Source organism: Rhinopithecus bieti, unplaced genomic scaffold, assembly GCF_001698545.2.
Source record: "Rhinopithecus bieti isolate Rb0 unplaced genomic scaffold, ASM169854v2 scaffold_18153, whole genome shotgun sequence".
Taxonomy (NCBI): Eukaryota; Metazoa; Chordata; class Mammalia; order Primates; family Cercopithecidae; genus Rhinopithecus; species Rhinopithecus bieti.
The window spans coordinates 809,673-829,527 of NW_016809139.1; the positions used below are offsets into that span (position 1 = coordinate 809,673).

Sequence of the window (19,855 nt, forward strand, 5' to 3'; positions counted from 1 at the left end):
CAGATGAGCTTTTCTCCGGGCAGTTGGAATGTCCCCTCGTCCTCAGTTTTGTGAAATTTGAGTAAAATGTGCTACTTTGGGTCAAGGTGACAGTCTGCACGTGTCCTGGGGCTGCGGTAACAAAGTGTCACGAACTTAATGCTTTGAGCACCAGAAATGTGCTCTCCAGGTCCGAGGCCAGAGTCTGAAAGGAAAGCGTCACAGGGCTGCCTCCCTCCAAGGGCGCCAGGGCTGCGGGGGAGGATCCTTCCTGCCTCCTCCCGCTCCTGGAAGATCTGGAGTCCCTTGGCTGGATTGTGCCCTGTTCTCTTCTCTCTCCTAAGGACCCTTGAGATGTCATCTAGGTCCCCCCCCTCCCGATAGACCAGACCATCTCCTTGCCTCATGAGCCTGACCTCACCTCACCCACAAGACTCCCTCTTAGGCAGGGTTCCATCCACAGGCTCCGGAGTCAAACACAATGCAGGGGCGGCTAGGCTGGAGGAGGACCGAGGCTGCCAGACGGCACCAGCACTGTGGACTTCAGGAAAAGGGTCCCTTGCAGGAAGAAGGAATCAGCCGCCACCCTGCCCGTTCTGCCACAGGACCCTTTCAGCCCCTCAGCAGCACGAGATAGCGGGCAGGCAGCCGTTGTCTATAGATGGCGGCCTGGGCTCAGGCAGAAAGGGGCGCCAGGCCCAGCCCAGCCTGCCAGGCACTGCCCCGGGTGCTCCAGTCCCGCCAGAGGCCCCAGCCTACAACTGAACTCTGGCTCCACGTTTCGGGTCCACGATTTTGCAATCTTCTCCAATGTTTATGAGAGTGTCCTCCCACTGCCCCAGCACACTGTAAACTCCCAGGGCCCACCCAGCTCTCCACTGTGGTTTTGAGGGCAGTTTCAGCAATGCTCCCAGTGCAGGTTTGGGGCCAGGCATTTCATGGAGCTCCCACCGGCTGCCATGCCTCACACACCAGGACATTCCCTCCTGCTGGGCCCAAATGCATCTTGGGTCCCACTATGCGAGAAGGACTAGAGTAGGGCATGGGCAGCCCGTGAGTGGGGCAGGTAGGAGATAGGCCCTGCAGTCCCACTGGGCAGCAAGCCCCTGCTTTCATGAGGCTGCAGCTCTGCTGGGCTGTGGGTGTGAACATGTGAGTGAATGTCCTTAGGGAACAGGTTGCGTGTCTCCACTGTTCCACACAGAGCACGTCGTCTTTTTGTGCATGTCTACGTGTGCGTTCCTGGCGTGTATTTGTACATCTGCCAATCTGCCATTTGTGTTGTTTCTGGAGGTGTCTGTGGCACGTGTGTCCTGGTGGTATTGTTTCATGCAATTCCTAAGAGCATGTCTGTGTACATGGTTCCCTGGTTTCATATGTGCTGTGTTTCATGGAGTGTGTTCTGTGCCACGTGTGTCCCTGGTTGTATTTGCAACATGCATGCATATTCCTGGAGTGTCTGTGCCCGTGTGTCCTGGTGTGTATTTGTCATATGCATGGATATTCCTGGAGTGTGTCTGTGCACGTGTGTTCCTGGTGTGTAATTTGCGCATATGCATCGATATTCCTGGAGTGTGTCTGTGACCGTGTGTTTCCTGTGTGTTATTTTTGCACATGCATGCATATTCCTGGAGTGTGTCTGTGCACCTGTGTTCCTGGTTTGCATATGTGCTGTGTTTTCCTGGAGTGTTTCTGTGCATGTGTGTTCCTGGTGTATATTTGCACATGCATGCATATTCCTGGAGTGTTTCTGTGCATGTGTGTTCCTGGTGTGTATTTGCACATGCATGCATATTCTTGGAGTGTCTGTGCACGTGTATTCCTGATGTGTATTTGCACATGCATGCATGTGTGTGCTTGTGCACCCCAGCTCCATCTTCCTATCGTCCTCTCTGCCCACTGCCCTCCTGGGCCAGCCTCTCTTGTTCTGAGTGGAAGTCGATGAAGGCCAGGGCTGCACAGGCCTGTCTGGGGTCACAGGCGTGTCAGGGCCGCCTGCTCCTAAACCTCCTGCATTGAGATGGGGATGGAGAGGGGAGGCTGCGGGGTGCTCCTTCGGTTCAGACACCTCCTCCCAAATGAACAGCAAATGTCAAATGCAGCCCCAAGGAAAATAGTTCCCACACCTAATCATGTCCGGGAGAGGTCGTGGCAAGGGGCGCCGGGATCACATGCTGGGTGGGAACAAGGGCCCTTTGTGAGCCTTGGGCAGCTGTGGCTGCAGTAGCGAAGCGAAGTGGACCGGCTGTCTGGCCGCCTGTCCTGCCCGGAGACAAGCACTCTCCTTGTTGCGTCAGTGCCTGAGCCCAGCCCCCGCCGGGGCTGCGGGGGAGCCTGGGACACTGGCTGCAGGGAGGGGCACGCTCTCACCCGTGGAACATTCTCAGGCCAAGACAGTCACAAATGGGGTCACTTCTGATGGTGCTCAGCTGCCGCAGCGGGGAGCCATGAATCGCCCATGCTGGCTTTGGCTGGGGCAGAGTCCCAGGGCCTGAGTGAGAGATGAAGCAGGAGGGACAGTGAACCAGTCAGGCTCCCTGCGAGGTCCTCCCCATGGCACCTGAGGATGGGGCAGCAAGGATGGCCTGGGGGACCTTGCAGCCTCTGTAGGCGCCCCTTCCTCTGTTGTCTGGCCTGAGCACAGCTGTCCTAGGACTAGCAGAGCCTGCACCTCACCGCTGCCTCCCGCAGAGGGTGCGGCAGAGCGAGGGTCCCCCTTCCACGAGAGATTCCACCCTCGCTTCGGAGAAAGCTGAATTCAGAAAAACACCCTCCTCCCCACGCAGGCAGGGAGGGAGGCCGCTGGGGGTCTGGGCTCCACGGAGGAGGCATTGGAGCAGGACAGAGGGCAGCTTTAGGCGACGCAGACTCTAGGCCAGTCTGAGCCCCATGGGTCAGGAGACCGGTTACACACAGGAGGCCGAGCATGTGAGCACGTGTAGGGAGGCCGGCAGGGCCGACTGGAGGCGCGATGTAGAGAGGCAGCCACAGGGGGGCACGTGGTATTAGATTCCACTTGGAAGCACCAGAATGCAGGGTTCCCAATACAAATAGGTAGAAGAATCTGCGATGAAATGTGCGCGCATGCGTTTGCAAAGCAAGAAAATGCCAGAAAACATGGATGGACGTGAAAGACATTAGATGCCAGCCTGAAGGGCCCCCGCTGAGACAAACGTAACATCAAAATAAGCTAAATAAGGACAGGAACAGATGATGGCCCGTGCATAAAATGAGACTCTGTGGTTCTCTATAGATGTCGATTTACTTAATTAATAAAAGGGGGGAAAGAAAACTCACCCACTCTAGTAAATTCCAGCTTTATGATAAGTGACAGCATGAGGAATCCCCCCAGCAGCCGCTGCAGTCGCCATTAATTCAGGCAACAAGAACATCAGTCAATGCCGAACCTCGTGGTGAAAGTGGACTGAAGAATGGGGTTTTACATCACCTCTGAGTGTTCCCACGAAATGTGTATGAATTATAGAGAAAGAAGGAATTTCCAGTGGAGACCCCTGCAGACGCCATGTTCCCCAGATGGTCAAGGTCAATGCCCCCTGGAGTGGACGCATCGGTATGCCCACCTTCCAACCCAGATGAACCAGCTCCCTCCACTGACAACCTGGGTCTAACCACAAAATAAACCCTAATTGAGAGTATTTCTCTTTTTCACAGAGTCAAGCTCTTAGAAGTAAAGGAAAGACTGAGGACTGCTCTAGGTTGAGGATGAGCATGAAGCCTCACAATCCATGTAATCCCAGCACTTTGGAGGCTGAGGTGGGCGGATCACCTGAGGTCAGGAGTTCGAGACCAGCCTCGCCAACCAACATGGTGAAACGCCGTCTCTACTAAAAATACAAAAACTAGCCAGCTGTGATGGTGCATGTCTGTAGTACCAGTTACTCGAGAGGCTGAGGTGGGAGAATCGCTTGAACCCGGGAGGAGGAGGTTGCAGTGAGCCGAGATTGCACCACTGCATTCCAGCCTGGGGGACAGAGTGAGATTCCTTCTCAAAAAAAAAAAAAAAAAGGCATTATTGAGACAGTTGGTAAAACCCGAATAGGTCTCTAGGTGAAGAATACGTACTTTTTGTACTGTTCTTACAACTTTTTGGTGTATTTGAAATTGTTTTGAAATACCAAGTAAAATTAAAAGCGAGAAGCACCCTGTGTGGCTGGCGTCCCCCGCTGCTCGCATCTCCAGGAAGCAGCATGGTGGGGCTGGGAGGGCCCAGGCTGCTGTGGCCACTTCATGCTGCTGTAAGAAGGTACCTGTGACTGGGCGAGTCGTAAAGAGCAGAAATGTACCGCTCACAGCTCTGGAGTCTGGGAAGTCCAAGACCAGGGCCCCAGCAGATTTGGTGTCTGGGAAGGACTGCTCTCTGCTTCCAAGACGGCCCCTTGTTACTGTGTCCTCTCATAGCAGAAGGTGGAAGGGCAAAAGGGTCCTGGCCAGTCAGACAGCCCTTTCATAAGGCTCTAATCCTACCCTTGAAGGTGGAACCCTTATGGCCTAACCCTCCCGAAGGCCTCACCTCTGGACCCTGTTGCACTGGGGATTAAGTCTCAATATGGATTTTTGGAGGAACACAGACATTGGAACCACGGCAGTGCCATCACTTCCAGGCTGAGACCCCACCTGGGCTCTCTGCCCAGAACATCTCCTCCCTGGCCCCTGGAGAGACACAGAAGAAGGAGAGAAGGGCTGTTCTGTCGGAATTGCAAGACTGAGTGGACTCTCACCTGGGGGAGGGCACCTGCAGCCTGGCTGGCCCCAGGGATCAGTGGGCACGGAGCATGTGGCTGGGTGCCTATCACCTTCTTTCCCACTTTACCCTGGGCACCCAGCCCCTGGACCACCACTGCCATGCATGGAGCAGGTATGGAGGAGAGTTAGCAGGACGAAACTCACCCACATCACAGCTGCCACAGATGGACAGTCTCATGGAGAGGTGTGGCCAAGGGAGCAGGGGAGGGGCCCGTGGGGTCAGGTGGTCCAGAGGAGCGCCTTCTGGCAGCGGGGCTTGTGAGAGCGTTCCAAGGAGGTGGGCGAGCTCAGCCAGGAGGGTGGAATGGTAAGACAGTCCAGGCCAGAGGACGGCAGCCGCAGTGGGAGGGACGGTGAGAAGCCCTGTGGTCTGGCTGGAACTGAACAGATGACAGTAGGAGAGGTAAACATGGGGCGAAGGCGGGGATGCAAGCCGGTCCTTGGAGCTCAGAGAGCTTCTGGCTTTGGTCTGGGCTGTGTTTGGTGTGATGGCTGGGGGAGCTGCTGAGGTGGGAACGCCCTTGAGGGCTCTACCTTGAAGGGTGGGATTAGTGCCTCACAAAAGGGCTGTCCGAGAGTCCCTGTTTACAGGGAGATGGTTGATGTGGGAGGGAGTTCTGGCTGAATTCACAGTGCCCAAGGGCTGATCAATAACAAGCCCAGCCCAGAGTCGCCCAAACCTGGTGGTCAGTTTAGCCTGCTCAGCAGCTGGGACAGAGGACCATGCACAGGGGCTTGGCGTCCCACACCGATTCTCCCACAGTCCTGCAGGCTGGGGCCAGTGTCCAGATGCTGCGGGACCAGGGCCTCCGGGACCACCTTGGCTGGCAGTCAACGGCTCCTCCCATCCTCCCAGGGCCCCTCTGTGCTCTCTGTGTCCTCATCTCCTCCTTGGGAGTCAGACCGGACAGGGCCACCCCAGTGACTCCGTTACTGTTATCACCTCCTTACAGCCCCATCTCCAAATCCAGTCCCACTCTGAGGTCCTGGGAGTTGGGGATCTAGTATATGGATTTTGGGGGCCCCACTCAGCCCTGACACTGCACTGGGCAGAGCATGCCTCAAATTCCAAGGGCAATGAATTCGCTGTGACCACACTTCTGTCATTAAACATCACTAATAACTAGGTGCTGACATTTGCTGGACAGGTGCCGCCCGCAGCCCCTCGCCGCCCTGGGTCCAGCAGAGCAGCTGCTGATGCTGAGCTCTGTGGTCCAGACGCTGCTGTTGGCGGTGTCGGCCCAAGGGTGATGCTCTCCTCCCTCTGCCGGGAACACCCTCGGCAAAGACGCTGTTCACCCACGGAAAGGAGGTGAGGTGGCTGCAGCATCTTCACAGAACATGTCCCCCCGACACGCACCAGGGCGCAGCCCGAGGCCCGGGCCTCCCACACGCCCCTGGGCTTCCAGCACGACCTTCCCATGGCAGACACCAGACAGAGCCGGTGCAGGCGGCTTTCAGGTGGCGTGTCCCTTCAGATGGGCTCTGCCATCCCTGTCCTGTGCAGCAACTGCTGCATCCACCCTTAGTGCCAGCTCTGGGGGCCTGAGCAGGAGCTCAGGGACATGGAGACTATGCGGAGGAGGCATTCACTGTGGGGTGTCCCAGGGCTGGGCACCAAGGCAGGACCTCTGTGTGCCCCGAATGCCGGCTTCCCTGGAGACTGCAGTCAGCCGGGTTCTCTCACGTCAGCCTCCCAAGACCGCTGTGAGGGGGGCGCTTAGAAGCAGAAACACCCAGGCCGGGCAGGTTGAGCAGGTGACGCTGCCCAATGCAGGGGACAGGACACAGAGGCGACTCACGAGCCTGGGGCTCCAGCAGCAACTAGGTGGGTCCTTGCCACGCCTTTCGCTCCCAGCTAGCAGTCAGCCTGCCATCATTGCCTTTGCTCGTGTGCCTGAGGCCCTGGCTCCCCAAGCAGCCGCTGACTCCTGGACGCCTGCTGGCCAGGCCCCCAGTCACGAGTGCATTCGGGGAAGGCTTCAGGCCTACAGGAACGGAAGGAAAAGCCATCCGGCCTCCCCGACCCTCCACACAGAAACTGATGGGTTCCCCACACACCGGCTGCTGGGGACGCGCCTCGACTCTGGTTTTGGCACAGACAGGCCCTGCTGCATCTGTCATCTCTGATGGAAGTGACAGCCGTTTCCCCTGCAGACAGGCCAGAGTGGCCCATCCACGTTCCAGGGTGTGAGGCCAGTGGTTGCGTCCCCAGGGCCACAGCCCAGTGAGGGTGAGGTGGGGGAGCGTCCTGGCCGAGGGCTGGGCGCCTCCCGCGTGCCCTGGGGAGCAATGCTTCCGCACCACCCCCACCCTTTCATGGCTGTCTGTGAAACTGAACATCTCCAAGCAAATGTTTTAGCTGCTAAGCACAGGCAGCGCTTCAAGGTTTCATGACGATGACGTGGAAATCCTAACCCTGACCCCGCCGTCGAGCTGGGCCTGCATTTCCGTCAGCACATGTGTCCCTTTTCCACAGCAACCGCCAGCCCGGACAAGCCCCACACCACCCTGGTTACCCTCAGCTGTGAGACGGGAGGTGCCGGGCACAATAGGGACTGCGTCTGGTCCGTGCTGCTGGGATGTGGCCATGCGTGGGGCCAGGGCTTAGATCAGCCTCCTGTCGGGCTGAGTGGGGAGGCGCACACCTGCCCCAGACTGCAGCTCAAAAGAGGCAGAGGCGAAGGTCAAGTGTTCCATACCGCAAGGTCCCTGGGGCCCTGCCAGAGAAGGTGGGGGTCTCAGGGGGGTTTGGGTTTTGCTCTGTCTCCTGGGCCCGACCCCTGGCCAGAGCTGAACCTTCTAGAAGCCAGGAAAAGTCGGTACCAATTCCTGGACCAGACTCCCGACCAAGCCTGCCCCTGAGTGCCCTGTGGCCGGTGTGGGAACCCAGAGGGAGACTGTGCTGGTGTCACCGGGGGCCTTCTGGCGGTCAGGATGGCTCACGGGGAGGCAGGCACTGGGGGGCTGTGGCCAACCCTGGGGACCCATCCACCCCCAGGACTGCTGTAAGGCCTGAATGTGGCGGGGGTTCCCCGATGTGAGTCCCTCGTCCTCGTCCTACAACGCTCGGTGTCGGATGGGGGGCAGGACCCACAGGCCCCTCTCAAGGAAACCCACAGAGGCCCCTGCAGGTGACCTCAAGGGAGGCCCCGTGTGGGGAAGAGAGCACCTGCCCCGCACAAGACAAATCAAGTGGATGCCAAGGAGCAGGTGAGTTTGGGGTGGATGAAGCCACAGGATTGGCCACAGTGAAGACGGGGAGGCGGCCGCAGACCCCCCACCCAGGGAGCCTCAGGGGCAGCCAGGGCCGCGGGGGTGGCACGAGGCAGGTGACACCAGGCAGCAGGCAGGGGCGGCGCTCCAGGAAGCAAGGCCCAACCGGAGACGGTGGGGGTCTCAGGGCGACTCTGGATTTTGCTCTGCTTTGTCTGGGGCTGAGCAGTGCTGAAGGGTGGTCTTGAGCTAATGGGATGCCAAGGCGAAGGAGGACAGAGGATGAGGCAGGAGCAAGGCCTGGGGGAGGCAGCAAGAGAAGAGCTGAGGCCCCTGGAGGGGAGTGGGCAGCTCCGGGTGTGGGGGGCTTCAGGGACAGGTGAGGGTGCAGGGCAGCCCTCTGACCCGAGAGCCACCCGAGAGACCCGAGCCACGGTCCTGGCGTCTTCACCTCTTGCAGGTGGCGCTCAGGACTCACGGGAAGTCAGGAGCTGCCTGAGATCCTGCAGGGGCATCCGCCTCATGCCTTGGGGCGGGACGTTCTGGGTAGGGGGGCTCCGAAGAAGAGCCGCCGAAGGGGATGAACCGCACGCGGGTCTGAGGGATGGGCTCCGTGGGGCCGAGATCTTCAGCAGAGACAGTTCCCAGGCTTGGCCCCCACCCCCAGCGCCGCGCAGTGCCTGCCGGTGTTCAAAGCCATTTCCTGACTTTCTCATGGTCTAGGATTCCCAGTTTCGTGAGATTAAGATAGAAAGTTGTGGTTTACGAAAAACCTTGCAGTTAGAGGATGAACATTCCATCGATGGGAGCCTCAAGTGGTCTGGAGGGAAGGCCAGCTGTGGGAAACCTCTCCCAGAGGACTGTCATTGTGCAGAGGGGCGGGGCCCCAGGGACCTCGGGCTATGGAATGTTTGACCCTCACCTCAGGGACCTCGGGCTATGGAATGTTTGACCCTCACCTCTCACCTCTGCAGGTCCTGGGCGCAGACTTCACCTTCTGGACCTTCTATTCGGAAAGTGCATGGCCCACACGGTGGTACAAGGAGCCCTGGGCTGGGCAGCTGCCAGCCTGGATCCGAGTCTTGCCCTGGTGAAAGTGCTGATTACTTGACATACTTCTGTATCTGCAGAAGCAGGTGATTGATCCCCAAAGCCCAGCCAGCTCCAGCAAGCTCTGGCACCTGCAACCATGGGTCACCCTATGCCCGGCCCACCCTCCTCGAACCGTGTTCCATTCACCGTGGCACGGCCGCCCCCGGAGCAGTTGGTGCCATGTGCAGAGGACAGAGGCAGGCCCGGACAGAGATGTGGAGGGGTAGCCAGTATCAAGGGCACCCCCGCTTGCGCTCGCTTCCCCACCCGCCTGCTTTTGCCGCTAATGTCCAGACATTCTTTTGTTAGACCCAAAGCCCCTGGGGTTCAGTTCCTGCTGTTGCAGCCCAAGGGCTCCAACAAGAGCTGGGGGCAGCGTCCAACTCCTGGGGGTCTCGAGGGGCTCCATAAGAACCCCTTGTCCTGAGCCCCCCCCCCCCCCCAGGCTGAGCATTGGCAGCTGTTCAGTCCAGGCTGGCTTTAGCTGCTGTCGTTTAATATTCAATACTTGACATAAACTCTGTTTTGATTGTGAAACCACTCAGCATTCCCTGTCCTCCTTCCGGGATTTTGAGTCTAAGCCCCTCTAGGAAATATCTGCCCCGAAGTGACCGTCTTGTCTGGAAGGTTCCCACAGAGCAGGGTATGATAAGAGCCCCACGGGCTTCCTCCCAGCGCACACGCGGCTCCAGCGGCTCCGGCAGCAGCACCTTATCTGCAGACGACAGATGCCGAAACGTGCCGGGGCCTGTGAGCCTGCGCAGCGTCACATACACTCAGCCCCCGTGAGCTGCACACACACATCACTGCGTTTGAGATTATAGTTTTATAGTGTGTTGATTGTTGATGCCCCCTACTTTTCTGGATCTTCCCCCATTTTTTTTTTTTTTTTTTTTTTTGAGATAGGACCTTGCTCTGTCATCCAGGCTGGACATTATCTCAAACAAACAAACAAACAAAATCAAAAGTGCAGCTCTCACCTCCTGGGCTCAAGTCAACCTCCCACTTCAGCCTCCTGAGTAGCTGGGACCATAGTTGTCTGCCACCACCCCTGGCTAATTTTTTAAAAAAAATGTTTTTTTTGTAGAGACAAGGTCTCGCCATCCTGCCCAGGCTGGTCTCGAACTCTTGGGCTCGAGCAATCCTCCCGCCTTCGCCTCCCAAAGCGCTTGGCTTACAGGCATGAGCCCCACCCAGCCGCTCCCCGATCTGCATCAGTAGCTTGAACCCTGTTGTGTTTCTCTTACAGTAAGAACCTTTCTCAACACATTTCCATCCACTGACAAAACAGGGAGAAAGGGGCACTTCCAGTGGTTTAGATTACTTTAAAAACATCTGTGTCATCTCTTTAAAATGTTCAGGGACTTTGTGTTGGCAGCGTTTTCCTCTGTGCCGTCAGACACATTCTCTACTGGTTTACAGAAGGCAAGTTAAGAGCCATCTCTGGAATCAAGGTTAACTTGGGTAAATGCTGAGACCCGAAGGGGATTTGGTGATAGCAACTCTCCTTTCAAATTCTGCAGGAGGAGTGGGTGTTAATATGAGACGGCCACAGAGCTGAGGGTTCCCAATGGGAATGGCAACATGAGGTGTGTTTGTGGACTGGCCCCTGCTCCCCAGTCTCCACCCAGAAGACCTCAGGGAAGACACAGGCAGACCCCTGGGACACACAGAGTCCCCGGGTCACAGGGAGAGAAGAACAGAGAACAAACAGGGCAGGTTTTTTCAATTATAAAACTACCACGTTCTGGCTTATACGGATACATTTCAAAAGCCAGGTGAAACAGATGATTTTCTTAGAAAATATAAAGTATGGCTGGGTGCAGTGACTCACGCCTGTAATCTCTGCACTTCGGGAGGTCAAGGCAGGTGGATCACTTGAGGTCAGGAGTTCAAGACCAGCCTGGCCAACATGGTGAAACCCCATCTCTACTAAAAATACAAAACTTAGCCGGGCGAGGTGGCACACACCTATAATCTCAGCTACTTGGGAGGCTGAGGCAGGAGAATCGCTTGAGCCTGAGAGGCAGAGGTTGCAATGAGCAGAGATCACTCCAGCCTAGGCAACAGAGCGAGACTCTGTCTCAAAAAATAAAATAAAATCTAAAAACAACAACAAAAAGGAAAATATAAAGTATAACATTGACTCAAGCAGAAAGAGAAAATCTGATTAGCCCTATGGGACATGGGCAGGAAACAGAAAAAAAAAAAAAAAAAAGTAGTCAAATGATATCCTTTAAAAAAGCACCAAGCTCAGGCAGTTTTATACGGGAATATGCGGGACTGACCTCTGCAACGGAGACAGAATGACCGTTTAGGAACCTGTCCTCTGAAGGCCAACCGCTCAGTTCAAATCCCATCTTCACCCCCATGGCTGGTGACCTTAGGCAGACTACTTAAACTCTCAGCCTCTTCATCTGTCAGATGGACATGAAAGCAATACCTAGTTCACAGGGTTGATTCCAGGTTAAAGACTTGACTCATGTAAAATATATAGAAGTGTGTTTGCTGCACAGGAATAACTTGATACAGGTGAATTGTTACTAAGAATTACTATTATTTCCAGGCACAGAAAACGACAAAAGTATCACAATTCATTCTATAATATATAGTTGTATGAGTCCATTCTCACATTGCTATGGAGAAATACCTGAGACTGGGTGATTTTTAAGGAAAGAGGTTTAATTGGCTCATGGTTCTGCAGGCTGTACGGGAAGCATAATGCCGGCTTCTGCTCAGCTTTGGGGCGGCCTCAGGAAACCTTCAATCATGGTGGAAGGTGAAGGGGGAGTCGGTGCGTCTTACGTGGCCAGAGCAAAAGCAGGAGGGTCAGGGAGGTGCTACACACGTTTAAATGACCAGATCTCATGAGAACTCACTATTGCGAGAACAGTACCAAGTGGAAAGTACTAAACCATTTATGAGAAATTCACTCCCATGATCCATCCACCTTCCACCAAGCCTCACCTCCAACATTGGGGATTACAATTCAACATGAGATTTGGGTGGGGACACAGATCCAAAGCACATCAATAGTTAACCAAAAACCTGAGAAACTAATGGCAAGAATAACACACACACATCTACACACAGTGATGCTGACATATTATTTATAATAGGGATGTAATCACCCAAAAATAAAAGTATTAACAGAATCCAATCCATCAGGAGCAAGTAAAATCTCTGGAAAGCAAAGATGGTTCAACATTAGAGAATCTGTTAGTACAACTCACTACATGAAGAGACTAAAAAAGGGGAACTTTGGGGCATCTCAAAAGATAGGCCCCTAACAAGCATCAGGTCAGTTTAATATTTAGTCCTAATTTTAAAGCACGCACAACCACAAGATATTCAGAAAGCTAAAAACAGTCAGAAACTTCCTTAACCTGTAACAAACATTGTATTTAATACATGAGAACAGATATCAGCAAACTTTTCTGTAAAGGCTCAGATTGTGAATATTCTAGGTTTTTTGGGCAATATTGCCTCTGTCTGGACTATTTAATGCTACTGCTGTGGCCCGAACGTAGCCATCAGACAATACGTAGAAGAATGGAAATAACTGTGTTCCAATAAAACCACCTACAAGAAGAGACCACAGGCTGGATTTGGCCCCCTGGCCACCAGTTTGGAAACTCCCACATTAGAATCATTCAACATTAGTCAGAAACAAGAGAAAGATGCTTGATTTTGTACTTGAGTCCTGGCCAACATGATAATATATACAAAGTATAAATATTAGAAAGGCAGAGACACAACTATAATTACTTGCATAATTATATGACTGTTTACCTAAAAAGTTCAAAATAATGAACGGACAAACTATTACAATCACAAGTGTAACATCAATATGCATCGATCAACAGTGTTTATTAGAACAGCAATACAGAATTACAACAGTTTGTGGGAAAGTGTCCCATTCATTATAACAAAAACTTGGTGGATTTCATAAAAATTCAGAAAATACTCAAGAACAAACCAAGAAATGAGCACATCGGACATCAAAGAAATCTTTAAAACTCTGCCAAAGCTCTAAATTCGTTGAGAGCTGGAATCCATTTCCAAGTAGTAGGAACTAAGTCACATGAATGTCAGTTTTCCAAACTGTCCCCATAAATTCTGTGCATCCCTTAAAACTCCCGCAGGACTGCTGTGGGTCTTGACACTGCTTCTAAACTTGACGTGGGAGAGGAAACGTGTAGGACCCGCTGAGGAATGCTTCTGAACAGCCTCGGGGAGGCAGCCTGCTGTAAAGTTGTCATAGTTGATGCAGAAACAGAAGTCAGCCTCGTGTGTCAGGACTGAGACAGCAGAGACAGCACTAAGTATTTACGGGAACGTGGTTTACGATGACGGTAGCATTTCATGTCAGTCAGTGGAGAAAAGATTCCTTTTTCAATAAATGATGTGACAACTGGCCATGTATTTGAAAAAGAAAATGTTAGACCCGTCTCTCACACAACCCCAAACAACATTCCAGGGGATTAAAGAGCTAACCATTTAAGATGGAGTCAGTGCTGATGCGTCCCCCAAATTCCCATGTTGAAGCCTCACCCCCAGGGATATGGTATCAGGAGAGGGAGCCTTGGGAAGGCGGTTCCGTTCGCCAGGAATCCGACCCTCACCAGGAACCTGACCACGCGACACGGTGATCCAAGACTCGCAACCTCCAGAACCGTGGGAAGTAAGTTTCTGCCGTTTAAGCCCCGCAGTCTATGTCATTTTGTTCAGCCCTGGCCGATGAGAACGCCATTAGAACATCAGAAGCCAGAGCCATAGAAGGACAGAAGAGACACCGGTTTGTTTTAACCGTCTTGCCGTAAGAAATACCCTGTAAGTCACACCTGAGACTCAGGCGTCCTAAGAAAGGGGGATGTGGACAGTCCCTCCAGCACCTCGCATGGCCGGGCTGGGTGACAGGCACACAGGAACTCATGGCACTCACCTCATAACTATTGTTCACATTCAACATGTACCAAAATTTACAATAGGACCCCATTGACAAAGCTAAAAGGCAGGCAACGGATCGAAGACACCATTTCCAAACTAGCCAAGTGTCCCAAAAGGAAAAGACTAACGACCGGGCAAAAGATTCAGTTACACAAGTCACAGAAGACCCCGCAGGTTCCACTCCTGCAGAAGCTGGTCACTCTGCTGACACCGTCAGCGTGATGTGGAGGGGTCTCCTCCCCACACCCACAGCTCCCCGCATACCCTTCTGTGGGCCCGAGGTGGGTGTGTAGCGATTCGTCTACACCTCCGTCTGCTCCTGAGAGCAGCGCCCTTCACGTCTGCATCCCAGGCCTCACTAAACACAGGACACGGAGGTCCCCCCCCAATTTATCGAATGAATGAACGAATGAAGGTCATTTTCAAGACCTCTGGCCCTTCTCTTAGAATCTCTAAATCTCACACTTGCACTTGCTCTGGAGGGGATGAAACAGACACTGCCAGGGCCAGGAGGTTTACGATGTTTATGCTGAGGCTCAGGGAGCTACGGGGCTCAGGACCCATATGGATTTGTTACCCTGAACTTGGTGGTCAGGGCCTGCTCGTGAATCAGCAAATCCTCCGGCTGTGCTTCATTCCAGGGAGGAAACCCCAGTAGCCCTGTCCCTGTCTGCATTTCCGCTGACGCCATCATTGGAGAGGGAGAAGAGGAGTCCTTGAAACCAGCCCTCCAAACATAAATAAGCAGCCGGGTTCAGTGAAGCACATGACGCACTTTTCACCTCTGCCAGCGTTTCCATCTCAGAGAGTCCTGCGGGACAGATTCTCACAGTCCCCAGTGAGCCCCATCCGTGACCCCCGCTCACCCCCCACGTTTCCCAGATGACGGCAGCTGGAGAGCCTGCCTCTGACAGTGGCCCCAGGCCACGGAGCGGCGACCCTGCAGAGAGCGGATGTTTGTGAAGCTCCTCCTGGAGGGAAAGCTGCCGCCAGTGCTGAACACCCCCTCTCGAGGCACAGGCAGGAGAGCGGTCATGAGCCGGTCAGTCCCTCTTAGAGCCAAAATCGGGGGCTCAGAACATTTTCTAATGACTTCTGAGCCACTGAGTGCATCTGGGCAGCCCAGTCTGTTTTCATTCCCTGAGATGTACTTTCTCTCCTGGAGCCCCATACTGGGGGCACTTCAACCGCAGGCCTTGCCTCCCTCCCATGGTGCTGAGGAAGGACAGGCCCTGCCTTCCCCAGGAAAGCTCAAGCTGGAGAAGCCCCGATGTGGGGGGAAGTTCTGAGCAGGCATTGTCACCCCCAGGTCTAGTGTCTCCACAGTGTCCCCCTGGCCCCAAGCCCAGGCTGTGCCTCCCCCACGTGCAGCCGCTGGGATGTGTCCAGAGCAGGACAGGAGGCAGGTGCCCAGGTGCTCCCCTAGGCAGAAGGCTTGGGTTCTGTTTCAGGGCAGGTGGGTTGGTGTGGCCCCCAGGAGCACAGAGTCCTCACTGTGGCCCCCCAGATCCCCACAGACGCCGACCAGTCTCACCCAGGAGGGCAGGCCCTGCTGTGCTGCAGGCCCCTGGAGCACTGGTCCCCCCATCTGACCACACGTGGCTTCCTTGGGATCAGCGCACCCCCAGGAAATCCTGGGTGCCTTCATGTCTTGGTCACTTGGTGGCCTGGGACCCTTGGGCGCCTCCTCCGTCCACAGAGCTGACCAGGCTGTCTGTGGGGAAGTGTTGACTGGGGGCCCCAAAGCTCCTGCTAAGAAATCCTTCTGAGCACAGCCTGTGGCCCTGGAGAACCGGAACTCCCTGCCCTGCCACTGACTTACAAAGGTGTCCCCTCCCTGTGCACTTCCAGGCACAAAAGCCAGGATTTGATTACTGGGGAATTGTGACGTGCAGGGGTGGAACCCTGTGATGAGTCCAGAAACTCCAAACACACGAACCTGGTAACTCACTGCGCAGACAGAGAAGCCATCCTGCACGGGGTCCCTGGCGTTTGCTCTCTCAGCGGTCCTCGGTCAGTCCACTGTCTGTCCCTCCCACTGGCCAGCCCCCCTCTGCCAAGGGACAGCTCCCTCGTCTCCATGGCAGGCTGGTCTCGGGGGGCAATGGTGACATCCCCAACTACCTTACTCTGCTCATCACTGCTGATCCTGCTCCCAGGGCCACCCTCATTGGGTCAGGAGGCTACAAGACGGTGAGGGGGAGATGCTCCAGCTATGCTGAGACCTGCCCAGCCTCTCCCCATCTGCACATCTCTTAGGAGAGGACCCACATCCAGTCCCCACACATCCACCTGCTGTGGGTGTTCTGGCCAGGGGGCCTGTGACCCAAATCTACCTCGGGCCCATGGCTCACTCAGGGGGCTGGGGCCCTGGAGTGCCCAGAGCTGACCCTGCTGAGTTCTGCGGGGATGGACAATACTCAGGGCCCAGCAGGGGTGGAAGGATGGGCTCTAACAGGTGTGGCCCCAGGACCACAAGCTGCAACTGCTGTGTCTGAGCCCAAACAGGGCCTCCTTCCCCTCAGGTGAGGTTCTGAAGGGAGCTGCGCGGGGCGCGGAGGAGCTGGGAGCAGGTCAGCAGCTGAGGAGTGGCTCCGGGAGGGGCTACAGAGGCCCGGGGCCTGCTCTTAGGGGTCGCTGGGGACATGAGAGACTCTGACAGGGGCCGACCAGTCTGCACTTCTCTCTTGTGCTGGGGCCTCTATCTTCATTCCCTGCTGGACACATCCATGCTGTGCTTGGTGGAGCTGCGTTTCTCCTGCTTCCCGGCACAGAGCTCCCGGGAAGGGCTCTCCTGCCCTCTCGTGGTGGCCTCGGGGCAGTGGCCTGTGAGGGTCGCCAGCTCCTCCGTTGTGTGAGCTGCTGGTCACAGAACAGACTGTGCCGTGCAGGGAACGGGGCCACTTCCTGATACTCAGGGACAGACTTTCATCTCTTGAGGAAGGACTCATAAGACCTCTTCCGGGTCATTCCTGATTAGGAATTTAATCCAGGGGTCAAGAGAAGGCTCCCCAACCTGATGGAGGCTGCCCAGGCAGGGAGAAGAAAGGTCAGAGACCACGGAGAGGCGGAGGGGCGCCAGGCTTGAGTGCCCCCTGCTGCGGCGCCTGGCATGTGGCTCACCTCCTCTCCTGCCTCTGTTACTCGGGAAGAAACAGCGGGCGGGGGAGAGTCCCCGGGGCCTGAAGCAAGGCCAGGCCTTTGCCATGGACAAGTGACTTGGGTCTGCTGGAGCCAGGGTGTGGACTGTGGCCTCCAGGTTGTGAGCACAGAACTGCCTGTAGGACCCCGGCTGTGAAGGCCACTGAGCCCAGCAGAGCTCCACCCTGAGTCCTCCCAATAGAGCCAGCGGGGTCAGGGAGGCCTGGCCCCGAGCAGCGCAGAGGCAAGGGCGTGGCCCACTCAGTTCCGATGTGGCCTTGGCTGTTCAGTGGATTTTGTTTCGGGGTGATCTGTTGCCCCCTTCATAAAGAGGGTCAGCTTCTGCTTGGGCGGTCACCTCCCCATCCATTAACCACTGACATCTGAAAGGAGTATCTGTTCACAGACATAGCAGCAGCCCTGTCTTCGGAGGCAGTGGCCTGGGTGTGGCTGCAGTGCTGTCTGTCTCCGGGGTGGGGGAGGGCTGCAGTGCTGTGGGCCCCTGGGGGGGTGGGGGGGACTGCAGTGCTGTGGGTCCCCAGGGTGGGGGTGAGGGCTGCAGTGCTGTGGGTCCCCGTGGGGGGGGCTGCTGCAGTGCTGTGGGTCCCCGGGGGGTGAAGGCTGCATAGGGAAACCAAACTCAAGGGGCTCTGTACCCACAGGGCCCAGGCAAACCCCTTGGCCTGTCCATAGGAGTGTCAGGGTCCTCCAAGGCTACAAGAGGTCACATCACCTGTCCAGGAGGACTCATGGGTATGTAGGCAGGTATGTTCAGCCAGGTGATGCCATTTCTCCCAGGTAAAGGTGAACGGCTGGGTCATACGGCAGGTGTGTCCCCAGCTTCCAGCTTTCTTTCTGTGCCCTGACCACTCTGCAGCTTGGCCAGTTGCAAGTCTTCCCTGCAGGCCTGAACTCCAGCTGGGCCGTGAACATTCCCAGGCACTGATACAGGTGTTTAGGTCATTGCCCAAAACCCCAAAACAAAGCAGCCCCAGTCCAAATTCCTTAAACTCTCATACGAACTCCACACCCACCCCCTCGCTGCAGACAGACCTGGGTGGAACCCGTCTTGCTGTCTGTTGCAAAGATATGCCATCTGTCCCATCTGTCCTGAGGACACACTGCAGCCCTCCTTATGCCAGGTTCCCCTAGTAAGTGCTCTGGACGGATCACCCTGGCAACGATCGCCTCTTTCCCTGGAATCCCAACCAGCCCCATCTCAGGATGGTCTGAGGCACTCCCTGGTGGAAACTCCCGTCACCACTTTTGGAAAGACTCTAGCTGTCGATTTGGCCAGGATGGAGCACAAACTGTGAAATGATTTCCAAAGGGTGCAGCTCCCATCGACTGTGTATGAGGGTTCCGGCCACTCCACTCACCCACCAATACTTGGTGTCCATGTTTTTAATTGGACTATTCCAGTGGTGATAACGGTATCCCCACTGAGATGTTGATGTTCACTTCCCTTCCTGTCCCCATCGGCCACTCGGGTTCCCTTCTTGTCCGCCGGCCATTCAGGTTCCTTTGTGTGTCAGGCTGGCTACCATCTTCATGTCAGACTCCTGGATTTCAAAAGATCTTTATATGTTCTAGATACAGCTCTCTATCAAATCCATTATTCTGAATATTTCCCTCGTCGATGGCTTGCCTTTTCATTTTAAGTCTTTCGAAGACCAGAAATGCTTACTTGTTGGTGAAGTTCAATATCTTATTTTTCTTTTAAAGCTCATGCTTCTGTGTCTGACTGAGGTCTTCTTTTCCCCAAGCGTTTGTCCATCACCTGGCATTTCTGGGTGCTCAGTGTTTGGACGAACGGAGGCAAGATGGCGCACTTCCAGGTTCTTCATCACCAACTTTTCCCGCGCGCGTGAAAACGCAGCCGGCGCCCAGGAAGGTGCAGACCAACCAGGTATGCGCCAGGTGATGTCAATCCGAAGAGACCAAGATTCACCTGGTCGCACCTACGGAACGCCCCCCCTCCCCCCGACACGCCCGTGCCCCGCCTATTGCCTTTCCACTCCTAGAAAAGCCGCTCCCGGCGAACGCACAGCGTGGGCTTCCTCAGCCCCCACCTTTGTCGGGACTGCATCAGGAACTCCGCCTGAGAGCTCTACCGGGCGACTCTCTCAGCCTCCTTTGCCGGAGGCCGACAGACCTCACGCCCATACCTTCTTCCCTGAAGCTAGATGACCAAAGAATAAATTTGCAGTTTTGCTCCTAGCATTGCCTACTCGCTGGTTCTTTTGTGCTCGCTCTGGTGGTCTTAGAAAAACAAATCGGTTGGTGCTGAACCCGGGAGGAGACCCCTCCTCAGGCCCCTAAGGGTTGAGGAACCTCCTCCTGCTCCCATGCCGCAGACGGACCAGGACCTGACCTGCTTTCCTTACTCTCACGGCCTCTCTGGGGTAAGTGCCCTTGTCTCCTCTTTACCTCCCTCGGCAGGTCCGAGGCCCACTTTTGAGCCACCAAGTGGCTCGGGAGCCACCACGTGGCCCGGGAGACCCGTTCAGGACGTCTGCCTGAAGGTAATCTCCACCTTGGCTCCAAGAGCCTCCAGTCTGTCTCTGGTGGTTCCAAAGGACGCTTTGAAGCCAGGCAGAGATCTACTTCCATTTCCATTGTGTCCATTGTGTAAGTAAAGAGGAAACAAATGGGAAGCCCCCAGTCTAAATTTTCAAAGAGCACCCCCTTAGGGTGCCTCCTAGCCAATTTA

At 55.3% G+C, this 19,855-nt stretch overlaps 2 protein-coding genes and 1 long non-coding RNA gene across 3 annotated transcripts in view; all 3 read left to right on the forward strand.

Moving 5' to 3' along the window:
- Nucleotides 1-4,907: 4,907 nt before the first annotated feature.
- On the forward strand, nt 4,908-6,292 carry LOC108539823 (putative uncharacterized protein encoded by LINC00315). Its single transcript, XM_017888745.1, is given in 4 exon segments — nt 4,908-4,927; nt 5,892-5,925; nt 5,928-6,036; nt 6,039-6,292. Coding segments are annotated over 4 exon segments (417 nt in total).
- Nucleotides 6,293-6,387: 95 nt separating this feature from the next.
- Nucleotides 6,388-18,995, forward strand: LOC108539766 (uncharacterized). Its single transcript, XR_014485114.1, has 7 exons — nt 6,388-6,571; nt 7,223-7,270; nt 8,420-8,505; nt 8,683-8,797; nt 8,887-8,976; nt 9,727-9,801; nt 14,845-18,995. It is a non-coding gene; the product is annotated as an uncharacterized LOC108539766 (long non-coding RNA).
- Nucleotides 15,912-19,855, forward strand: part of POFUT2 (protein O-fucosyltransferase 2) — a 30,623-nt gene continuing 26,679 nt past the window's right edge. Inside the window, exons 1-2 of the mRNA XM_017888658.1 lie at nt 15,912-15,943; nt 16,089-16,194. Of these exons, the coding sequence (XP_017744147.1) occupies nt 15,912-15,943; nt 16,089-16,194 (138 nt within the window). The remainder of the gene's footprint in view (nt 15,944-16,088; nt 16,195-19,855) is intronic.